Raw genomic sequence first — 11,314 nt, 5'->3', positions numbered from 1 at the left:
GAATTCATGTTCAAGTCCCAGCAATTTGATGAATTACAGATCTAAAAAGAAATCCGTTTTCTGCTAGTCTATCCACATGGTCATTCTACAGGTGTACTTCCTGCTTTTGAAGATGCTTTGGTTGGAAAGCACAGTATAGCAGAAATGAAGCAACTGTCAATCATGACTATGTATTTCCAACGCCACAAACGTTGCCAGCAGACATGGACCTGTCCAAATGTCATGTAGTGTTATAAGGATTGTAAAATGTTTTAAGACTAGGAGAATTATCTCTTTCTGATTCTTAACAGGGCTATCATGATTTCTGTTTTATAGAAAACAGACACAAATTTTAATAAATGATCTGTGGCTTATTAAATCATTTGAATCACAAGAGTATTGTCTGGCTAAAATTCTGAGCTATTTATGTAATATCCAGAAACCATTAGCAAGGAAAATTAGAAACAGCAAAACTAGAACAAGCTCAGCTGATAAAAAGAAAATTAAAGCCTGAAACCAAGTGACCAGTCAGAATTTATTCTTACACTTCAGATCTTTAAACTGCGTTTTAACTCCAATACATTATGTCATTTATTAACGTAAAAAGAGAAGGATTCATTGCATGTTGTGGAACTGTATTTCCTCTTCTTTTTTCTTTTTAAATTATTTCCTTTTTATACAGGCTAGCACTGCACCCCTTTACTAAAGCTGCTGGAATCTGCCACATGGACTAGAACAGAACAGAAAGTTCTTAGAAATGAAGTCACAGTTCCCCTCATTAATTCGCTGTACTGCCTTGGAAAATGCAAAAAATTATAAAATCACTGTATCTGTGTAACAGAAAGCCACCTGTACAAAGACAAAATAATGAAGGTTGGAGAGGCAGCTACACTGCTGGAAATGAGGAATGAAGATGCAGAGTCCAGGAAGAGTGGAAATTCTCTGTACAACCACCTCTAATGACAGCTTTCTTGGTCCGCCTGAGCTAAATGATGGTTTAGCCATACAGGTCATCATCGTTGTCCTCGTTGTAGACATTGCCAGTGCCACCGCCTCCAGCACCCTGGCTTGGTCCAGCTCCACCTTGGCTCCCAGATGGGAATCTGTACAGAAGGGGGGGGGAAAAAAAAGGTGAGAGAAAGCACATCCCCACTGCTCCTTTGGCTTTTAGTTCACATTTAAAGGCAGATTTTAGAAAGAACTGGAAATCAATATCCAGGTTGGGACATGTACAATTCCAGTACTATTTTAGAACAGAATAGGCTTTGTCAGCAGACTCTTGCACACATGCAGGAATGAATGCTCCTGTTGCATAAAATGATGCTTAAGCATGTGGGTAACATGAATGGAGGACACACCAAACAAACATCTACTGTACATGCAGCATTTTAGAAATACAATCCTGTATGCTCCCAATTTTGAGCCACGAGCCCATAATGTACAGCAGAACCAGTTCTAAGGGATGCCTTCACAAATCTCTCCTATATAACCGTCAAGAACATGAACTTTTCTGAAAACTGAACATCCTGAGGAGCAATTGTAAATTGGGCCCAACTTTATGGAGAATAGGTGTGACCCTACTTGAATAAGAAGGAAAAAAGCCTCAGAACCCTCAGGAACACAGCTGATCTCCAACTCAAGAGGATTGTAACTTCATAGGCAAAAAACATATAAAAAACTCTCTTTGTAACCATGCAGCCAGCCCACTATTAGATTCAGCCAAGCCAAGAAGGAGCCTGCGCTCAAGCTCCTGACTAAACCAGGGATGTTAGCAGCTATGCAGGAGACAGCCCCTGAGCTATAAAAAATAGCAGCAGGCTGGCTAGCTAGGTTCCCAAATGGCTAATCCAAGTTTTCTATAAGATTTGATTAATCGCCTATTCCAGATTCTAAGCGATGTACTGCTAAAAATTACAAAGTTAGGGGAAACATACATGACTAACATATTAAAATATCATAAAATACATAACATAAAATAACATGACTAAACATAACTAACAAGACTGTTTTACATACATGATCAAATAATGGGAAAGTTGTAGGAAGAAATACAATTAAATATAAAAGAAACAATTAAGGTAAAACTACATTGGGAGAAGGGGAAGAAATTTAATATAAAATATTAAAAACAAAAAGAATTCAGTTAATCACTAAAAGCGTCTTTAAAAAGGAAGCCCTTGAGTTTGCTCTTAAATTTGTCTAGAACTCTTTCCTCTCTTGGGCATTCCAAGCTAGGGGAGCCGTAACTGAGAAAATAGAATGACGTCGTGTACTAATAACTTTTAAAGAAGGAACAACCAACAGATGTTGTTCTGTTGACCGTAATACTCTCGATGTATTATAAGGAATTAAAACTTTATAAGTAAAGGCAGGGGTTTTGAATAATACGGATTTGAGAGTGAGCAAACATAATTTATACATTATTCGATAGGCAACCGGTAACCAATGAGCTTTCTCAAGTAAAGGCGTAACATGATCGAATTTCTTAGTGTTTTCGATAAGTTTGATCGAAGCATTTTGTATAATTTGTAAATGTTTAATTTCTTTTTGAGCTATTCCTTTAAATAAGGCATTACAGTAATCGATCTTGGAAATAATCAAAGAGTGAACCAATATATTCAAGGATTTTGGGCATAAAAATTTTGTCATTGAACGAATTTGACGGAGCCTATAAAAAGTAGATTTCACGACATGACTAACATGATCATGGTAGGTTAGTTTTTCATCAAAAATAACTCAGAGAATCCTGATCTTATGAATTAGTTTCAAAGAAATGCCTTTAATGGTGATTGGACGGGAAAGAGAACAACTGTCTTTCCAAGGAAAGAGCATAACGTTTGTTTTATCAATGTTTAGGGCTAATCTATTTAGTTCGAGCCAGTGATAAATCTGTTCAAGTTTTGTATTAATAGCAGATATTTCAAAGGAACTGTTGGGATCCAAGGAGTGTAGAAGCTGTATATCATCCGCATATGCGAATACAGTAAAACCAATAGATTGACAGAGGGTCATGAGGGGTGCAAGAAAAATATTGAATAAAAGAGGAGAGAGAATCGATTCCTGCGGAATTCCATATGGAACTGAAAAACTTTCAGAAGTAGTATTATTAAAGATAACAGTGGAAAAGCGATTGTCAAAATAAGAATGAAACCAAGAAAGTACTTGATCTGAGATACCAATAGATTGAAGTCTTTTAGTAAAAGAGCGTGATCGATAGTATCAAAAGCCGATGAGAGATCAATTGAAATCAGAAGGACAGATGCATGATGATCAAGATGATAAAGTATGGAAGATGTCATGCCATCCAAGGCAAGGCAAATCATAGGTTGCATACGCAGTTTCGTCAGCCGTAAGCCTGAAGTCATTATGCCATTGTATAGATCCATGGTAAGGCCCCACCTGGAATACTGTGTACAATTTTGGAGGCCGCATTATCGCAAGGATATGCTGAGACTGGAGTCGGTTCAGAGAATGGCCACCCGGATGGTCTCGGGACTCAAGGATCTCCCGTACGAAGAACGGCTAGACAAATTACAGCTATACTCGCTCGAGGAGCTCAGAGAGAGGGGGGACATGATCGAGACATTCAAGTATCTCACGGGCCACATTGAGGCGGAGGAAGATATCTTCTTTTTCAAGGATCCCATGGCAACAAGAGGGCATCCGTGGAAAATCAGGGGTGGGAAACTATGAGGTGACACCAGGAAATTCTTTTTCACTGAAAGGGTGGTTGATCACTGGAATAGTCTTCCACTGCAGGTGATTGAGGCCAGCAGCGTGCCTGATTTTAAGGCCAAATGGGATCGACACATGGGATCTATTCACAGGGCAAAGGTAGGGGAGGGTCATTAGGGTGGGCAGACTGGATGGGCCGTGGCTCTTATCTGCCGTCTTTTTCTATGTTTCTATGCCTGTACATAATAGCTGAAAAGGCAGTCTCCATCCCTTACCACCCTGTTGACCTTTTCTTCAAGCCACTAACAGTGGCTCTCACATGCTTCCAAAGCTGACCCAGAAGCTTTCCTTCAGATACAAAATACAAATGTGTCGGAGGGAAAGCTTCCTGGTCAGCCATGGCAGTGTGCCGGCGACCTGAAGAAAAGGTAAACGTGTTGGGGTGAGAAGTGAGGGCGGAACAGATAGAACCTACTGTACAGGCTGGGATGGTGAGAAGGGATGGAGAGAGTCTACTGCATGGGCTGGGGGGAAGGAGGGAAAGAGCATCTATATACTGTACATATATACACACAAATACTGTACAATATATATAGATTCTCATTTGATCTGAGTAACATACCAATCTGACTTAAGTTTCAAAAATGGAACTCATTCTTAACACGGAGACTGCTTGTATTTCAACAGGCAGTTCTTTACATTTGGCACAAATCCTAAGCCTTTTGCAATTCAATAATAAAGATGCCAAGCACAAGTCTGGGCATTACCTAAAGCTGCCAAAACCTCGGCTCTGCTGCAAGGTCTGTGCAAACATCTCATACTTTCTGATGTCATTATCACTGACAGAGCGGCGAGCAAAACGCATGGCCTCCTCAAAATGATCTCTTCGAATCTCAGGCACTGGGTCATCTTCTTCCACCTCCTGGAACAGGAGAGATACAGGGAAAAGGGAGCATTAACCACATATTAACAACTTCAGTACAGCCTAGGAAAACACAGCAATGTTTTTCACTTCCTGCTATCAAGCCAAGACACCCCAGCAGGATTCTAATAGATTCAAGTGCACCAAATGAGTATTAAAGCAGGTGACGAGCTCTCATTACAACGCAGCTGCTGGGAAAGCATAGAGCAGGCATCCCAAAAGTCAATGGGAAGTAGTAATGAAAAACTCTGCAAGTGTCAAAATGCTCTAATGTTCTACCTGATTCACACCCTTACTAAGTTCTTTGGCAGACTGTAGATCTGCCACCAAAGATTTGCCAGGCATCTATTTCTGAGCCCATCTGTGATCTGTGTGTGTTTCCTCTGCGATTAAGCCAGTGTGGCGCAGTGGTTAAAGCTACAGTCTCAGCACCCTGAGGTTGTGGATTCAAACCCACGCTGCTCCTTGTGACCCTGGGCAAGTCACTTAATCCCCCCATTGCCCCAGGTATGTTAGACAGATTGTGAGTCCGCCAGGACAGAGAGGGAAAACTGCTTGAATAACTGAATAAATTCATGTAAAACCGTTCTGAGCTCCCCTGGGAGAACGGTATAGAACATGGAATAAATAAAAATAAATAAATGTTCTCAGTATTAAAATGCCTAGGTTATATAAGGAAAATAGAACATTACATTACATTAGTGATTTCTATTCTGCCTGTGCCTTGCGGTTCTAGGCGGATTACAATTTAGAAGATATCTGGGCATTTCCAGTAGAATTCCATAACAGGAAGTGAGTATATTACAGGTTACGGTAGAGAATAACAACACATTCAAGTTACAGAAGATGGTTACATAACATTGAAGGAAGAAGTTTTCTAGTTACAGATGGTGATTGCTTATTTAGGTTTCTTAATATACTAGTCTTTAAGCCCGTTACATTAACGGGTGCTAGAATATATGTATGTCTGTCTTTCTTTCTGTCTCTCTCCTTGGCTCCCTTTTTCTGTCTGTCTTTCTGTCCCTCTCCCTGCCCCTGTCTTTCTTCCTTTCTGTCTGTCTGTCACTTTCCCTCCATTTCCCTGTGCAGTAGTATTTTCACCCCACTTCCCTGCAACAGCATTTCTCCCCCCCCAACTTCCCTGTGCAGCAGCAGCGGTATTTGTCTTCCCCTCCAGGTCCCTGTGCAGCAGTTGCAGCATTTCCCCCACCCCTTCCCTTCTCTTCTCGCGATCTTGTCTGCTCCGTTCGGCCCCTCCCCCGTGTTCTGGCCTGCTGTGATCTGGCTGCTCCGTTCGACTCCTCGTGACTGGAGTCCTCTTCTTTGTTGGGCCCTCCTTCCCTTCCCGCGATCTTGAGCTTCGGTCTGGTCTGGCCTGCTCGCCTTGCCGTATTTTTTTTTTTTAGTTGAAAGACGCAGCGGTGGCTCCTCTCATGATCCCCACCTGTGTCGGAAGTCTGACGCAGGCGGGGATCATGAGAGGAGCCACCGCCACGTCTTTCAACTAAAAAATGCAATATGGCAGGGAGCAGGCCAGACCGAAAAACAGAACCGTAAGCTGCACATGCGCACTTCCTATGGGTCGCTACAGCTCACGGAAAACCGGCGCACGCATAGGAAGTGTGCATGCGCGGCTTACCGTTTTATTATATTAGATGTTGGTGATATAGTTTTAAGAGATGATTAGTTTGAAGATTTGACTAGGTGTTACTATAGGGGTGGTAATCCCAAGGGAATAACCATGAGCTAATAGGTGGTGGTTAGAGTGATGGGATACATTAGTGGATACATGGAAAACTTTAAGATATGTGAATAACTTAGCACCTATTTCAATACTTAAATCAATGTATCAGACCCTATGGCTAAACTCCAAGATTCAAATTTGCGGATGTAAGGTCATCTGGAAATATTGGATTAAGGCAGGTATATACACTTTAGATGATGTTATTATTAATGGTAAGCTGCTTGACTTTTCACAATTGCAACATAAATATGGTCTTAATAAATCTCAAAATCATAGATGGTTGCAATTGAAGCAGGCCATTCAAGTAGGGTTCCCTGAATGGAAAAATTCTTAGTAATCAGTATAGTTTGCAGTTCTTGTGTTTTCAGGTGGACTTTCTGGGACACCAAGTTGCTCAGTGGTACAAATTAATATCTGGATTTATGAATAAAAAAAACAAAAACTGGTCTTCGGGATTAAGCATCAAATTACTGCGTCTCAATGGCCACGAATTTGGACTTGGAGGATGAGATGTACAATGTCTGCATCTATGAGACAAACTTGTTTTTTTCTGTTACATAGAGCATTTTGGACCCCAGTTCGTTTACAGAAGTTAAATAGCTCTAAGTCAAAGAGATGTCATCTCGAAGCTGGGATATTAGATCATTTGTTATTCTATTGTCCATTGATTCTTGCTTTTTGGAAATCAATATGGGGTCAAATAAATTGTTTGTTGGAAAATCCAGTGGCATTATCGTATGATATTGTACTGTTTGGCATGTCAATGAGAGCTAAGAGCCAAATATCTAATAGGCTTTTACTTATTATGACAGGGGTTACCATACAACAGATTACGAGTAATTGGAAAAACTGGAAGAGAGTTTCTGGTGGAACTCTTGTCACATTTATAAAATGGAAAGGACAATAAGCTACACAGCAGGGGAAATTTTTAGAAAATTTCAGGTGATTTGGGAGCCATTAACAAAATATTGTAATGACTGAATTTTATTTTTCCCTTCAAATATGCATGTCCAAGGTGGGCAAAGGGTTTTTTGGTTTGATTATTAAAGTAATGGTATATAGGAATGGGGTTTATGGTAGATTTTCTTGAATTTAAAGAATGTTATTGATTAGGGGGCAGGGGGGATAAATTTTCATATGGACTTTAACAGAATATTAAGTGTTGTATCCGAGTTTAAAATGAAAATAGGGGGAGGGGGGATAGTTTTTTATTTTTCATTATTTGATTTGAAAAGAATGATAGACATTGTAATTTGATGTATGATTTATGAGATTTGAAAGGGGGAGGGGGGAGTTCTGATTTTTTAGTAATAATTAGATTAAGAGAGAAGTATTTTTATTAGATATATTGTGATTGAATAAGATGTGGTAGGGGCGGGAGGGATGAGGTTAAATTTGTTTACTTTATGAGTACTCTGATAGATACGCCGAGAGGTTGGATAGGCTGGGGCTCTTCTCTCTGGAAAAGAGGAGGCTCAGGGGAGATATGATAGAGACCTTCAAGATCATGAGGGGCATAGAGAGGGTGGATAGGGACAGATTCTTCAGACTGAAGGGGACAACAGGTACGAGGGGGCATTCGGAGAAACTGAAGGGAGATAGGTTCAAAACAAACGCAAGGAAGTTTTTTTTCACCCAAAGGGTCGTGGACACTTGGAATGCGCTACCAGAGGAAGTGATCAGGCAGAGTACGGTACAGGGATTCAAACAGGGATTGGACGGATTCCTGAGGGATAAAGGGATCGTGGGATACTGAGGGAGGAGCTGGGATGTAACACAAGTATAGAAAGCTAATCAGGTAATGAGTATAGAAACCAAACCAGGTCGTGCATGTGCAAGACCGGAGGGTTAGGACTTCGATAGGAAGACAGGACTTAAATGAGAAACCAAGGTGGCAAGGGAGCCCCTTCTGGTGATACAGACAGGTCGTGACCTGTTTGGGCCGCCGCGGGAGCGGACTGCTGGGCAGGATGGACCTGTGGTCTGACCCGGCGGAGGCACTGCTTATGTTCTTATGTGCAAATATTAACTTTGTGTTACAATAAAATTGTAAACTTGTTGATTGATGGAAAAATGAATAAAGAAGTTAAAAAAAACAACAACTTTGTGTTACACTTGTAAGTTATAAAATGAATAAAGATTTACAAAAAAAAAACCAGTCAAACCTCAGTTTGCGAGTAACCCGGTTTGCGAGTGTTTTGCAAGATGAGCAAAACATTCTTGCAAAACTTGTCTTGCAAACAGAGTATTGACTTGATTTGCGAGCCCCCCCGCTCGAAGCAGCATCACTCCCTCCCCGCTCACAAAGCCCCCCCCCCCCCCCCCGCTTGAACCAGCACCGGCATGCAGCCCACAGGACGTGCCGGTGCCGCTTGAAGATCTTCCTGCCTCTGCCGGGCCTTGAGCATGCATCTGCGCATGCTCAAGGCCTTCTAATTCTCCCTTTCGCCGTGAACTAAACAGGTAGGAAAGACACTGAAGTCTAAAAGGTCTGACTTGGGTCTGGCAGAATTGTTTTCATAGCAAAACTGAACAGATGCCATGGAGATTTTTTCCCTCGCTGTCCAACAGCTAACCAAAAAGTGGATACCAGGAAACAGGGATATAGAGGCCCACCTCGTCTCCTTCCACTTAGTTTTAACACAGTAATAAAAGCATCTGCGGAAGGTGCCTGGAATCATCTGCCATCTTAGTAAGAGGAGGATTTCCTTAGCCTCCTTCCATTTGTTTCCCAGCCACTACTGCCTGATGCTCTGCACAAAGCAGAAGCCCAGTGGTGATGGCTTCTAAATGTGCAGGAGCTCCATTCTTTCCAAGCAAGTGTATGAGCCATGCAAGGTATGGAGAAGCAATAGTTAGTGTCAGCACCATCTTAAGTCCTACTTGCACTTGTATATAAAGGGAGCAGATCTGCTGTGACAGCTTTGTGTGTCACTAAATACTCCCCTTTTGAGAGTGGTGGGCTTTCAGTATTTTCCTAGCGCCTTTTAAATCACAGCTGCACTGTTGCTCCTCACAATGTTTAATTTAGGTGTTCCTTGGGCTTAGAAAGATTGGGAAACACTGTCCAATTACAGAATAGCTGCCCACTTAGAGCAGTGGGCAAATCTCACTGTTACTTAATCCTCTATTGCATCAGTTGCAAACCTAGATGATACCTTCCTGTTCCCAGAGGGCTTACAAACTGAATAGAATTTACCTTGAACAACTGAGAAAGGCATGAACAAATCCCAATTCCCTCTCACACCTCCCTTGAGCTTTTGACCATTGCCACCCCTCCCCTAAGACTAAATGCTATTACTGCCTCCCCCACTTATGCGCACATAATCCATTTACCATGGCTGAGGGGTTTGTCTGCCTCTCACGCTCCCGCCTGATCTCACTTTCGATAGATTCTCGGATGGCCAGCTTACAGGCACGCTGGCAGATTTCGGTCAGGTCAGCTCCAGAAAAGCCATTGGTCATCTTTGCCAAGAAATCCAGATCTATGTCCTGCAAAAAGTAAGCACACCTTAAATTCTTAGCACTGCACGCTGCCTTTAGGTTTGGTTCTGTTAAAAAGTTTCAAATTTGTTTTTTAAAAACTAGTAGAAAAAGTTAGGAATAATCCAAACTACTCTGAATGAAAAATGTACCACACAGATGGGGATATTCTTGCACAGTGCTAAAGAGATGAGGGATCTTATTCTATGGTAACTTGCTGTCCTTGGAATGAGAGCTAATACCACACATATTGCTGGAAACCAGGCACAGCTGCTCATAGTTTCCAGAGAACAGACTGTAATATAGTCCTAGTTCAAGGCCAATGAGTGCCTCAGAGAATCAGCACAGTAAGCTGCACGACTTGAAAGCATAGCTGTTCATATAAAGGGCAGATTTCTGGTTTTCAGGTTGCATTAAATTTCCACTGGAGTAGACAAGGCTTTGAAGATGAGCATTATACTGACGTTGGGATAGCCCTGGTTTGTATAGAGCTAGTAATGGACATGTCATTGCGGTGGCTGCTGCTGCTACTTGCACAAAAACTATAAATACAGAAAAGGGATAAATGTTGAAAAACTGGCTACTTTTATAAAATACATCAATAAGGGGAACACTCATGAAAAATCAAGAGCAAGTAAGGAGATTTCTACAAATCATGCTATAGACCACGGGTGCCCAAAAGGTCGATTGCGATCGATCAGTAGATTGCAAAGGCAATACAATCGACTCGCGCTGCCTTTGCGTTCTACTTGCTTCCCGACACAGAAACTCCAAGCTGACCAACCTGCCCCACCCGACATCAATTCTGAAGTCAGAAAGGACGTTCCGGGCCAGCCAATTGCTGCCTGGTTGGTCTGGAACTTCCTCTCCGACATCAGAATTGACATCGGAGGTGAAGGCTGGTCGGCCTGGTGCTTCTGTGTCGGGAAGCAGGGAGAGAGCTTGGAGGCGGCAGTAGCTTGGGGGGAGGGCAGGGAGAAAGAAAGAAGGGAAATAGAAAGGGGGCAGGCAGGGAGACAGAAAGAAAGAAGGGGGGGACAGGGAGACAAAGAAAGAAAGGGGGCAGGGAGAAAGAAAGGGGAAGGGGTAAGAAGAGGAAGAAAAAGTTGGGGGAGGGAATGAGTCTAGAGGAGAGAAAGCATTCAGGAGGCTGAAAGAAGGGAAGAAATAATGGGTGCACAGTCAGAAGAAGAAAGTGCAACCAGAGACTCATGAAATCACCAGACAACAAAAGTAGGAAAAATTTATTTATTTTCAATTTAGTGATCAAAATGTGTCCATTTTGAGAATTTATATATGCTGTCTATATTTTGCACTATGGCCCCCTTTTACTAAACCTCAATAGCGGTTTTTAGCACAGGGAGTCTATAAGCGTCGAGAGCAGCGCTGAAAACTGTGCTGAAAACTGCAATTGCGGTTTAGTAAAATGGGAAGAGGTATATTTGTTACTGAGGCGACATTGCATAGAGTCATCTGCCTTGACCTCTTTGAAAAATCCCCAGAATATAAAT

General features: G+C 41.9%; 1 protein-coding gene across 1 annotated transcript in view; it reads right to left on the bottom strand.

Annotated features, from left to right (window-relative positions):
* Positions 1-495: 495 nt before the first annotated feature.
* VCP (valosin containing protein) overlaps positions 496-11,314 on the bottom strand; it is a 130,486-nt gene continuing 119,667 nt past the window's right edge. The window contains exons 15-17 of the mRNA XM_033936365.1: positions 9,657-9,812; positions 4,422-4,576; positions 496-1,082 (exon numbers count right to left, since the gene is read on the bottom strand). Of these exons, the coding sequence (XP_033792256.1) occupies positions 977-1,082; positions 4,422-4,576; positions 9,657-9,812 (417 nt within the window). The 3' untranslated portion in view covers positions 496-976. The remainder of the gene's footprint in view (positions 1,083-4,421; positions 4,577-9,656; positions 9,813-11,314) is intronic.

Source organism: Geotrypetes seraphini, chromosome 1 (assembly GCF_902459505.1).
Source record: "Geotrypetes seraphini chromosome 1, aGeoSer1.1, whole genome shotgun sequence".
In the NCBI taxonomy this organism is placed as follows: domain Eukaryota; kingdom Metazoa; phylum Chordata; class Amphibia; order Gymnophiona; family Dermophiidae; genus Geotrypetes; species Geotrypetes seraphini.
Note: the sequence above shows the minus strand (reverse complement) of the source record. Positions and strands in the feature narration are given on the sequence as shown.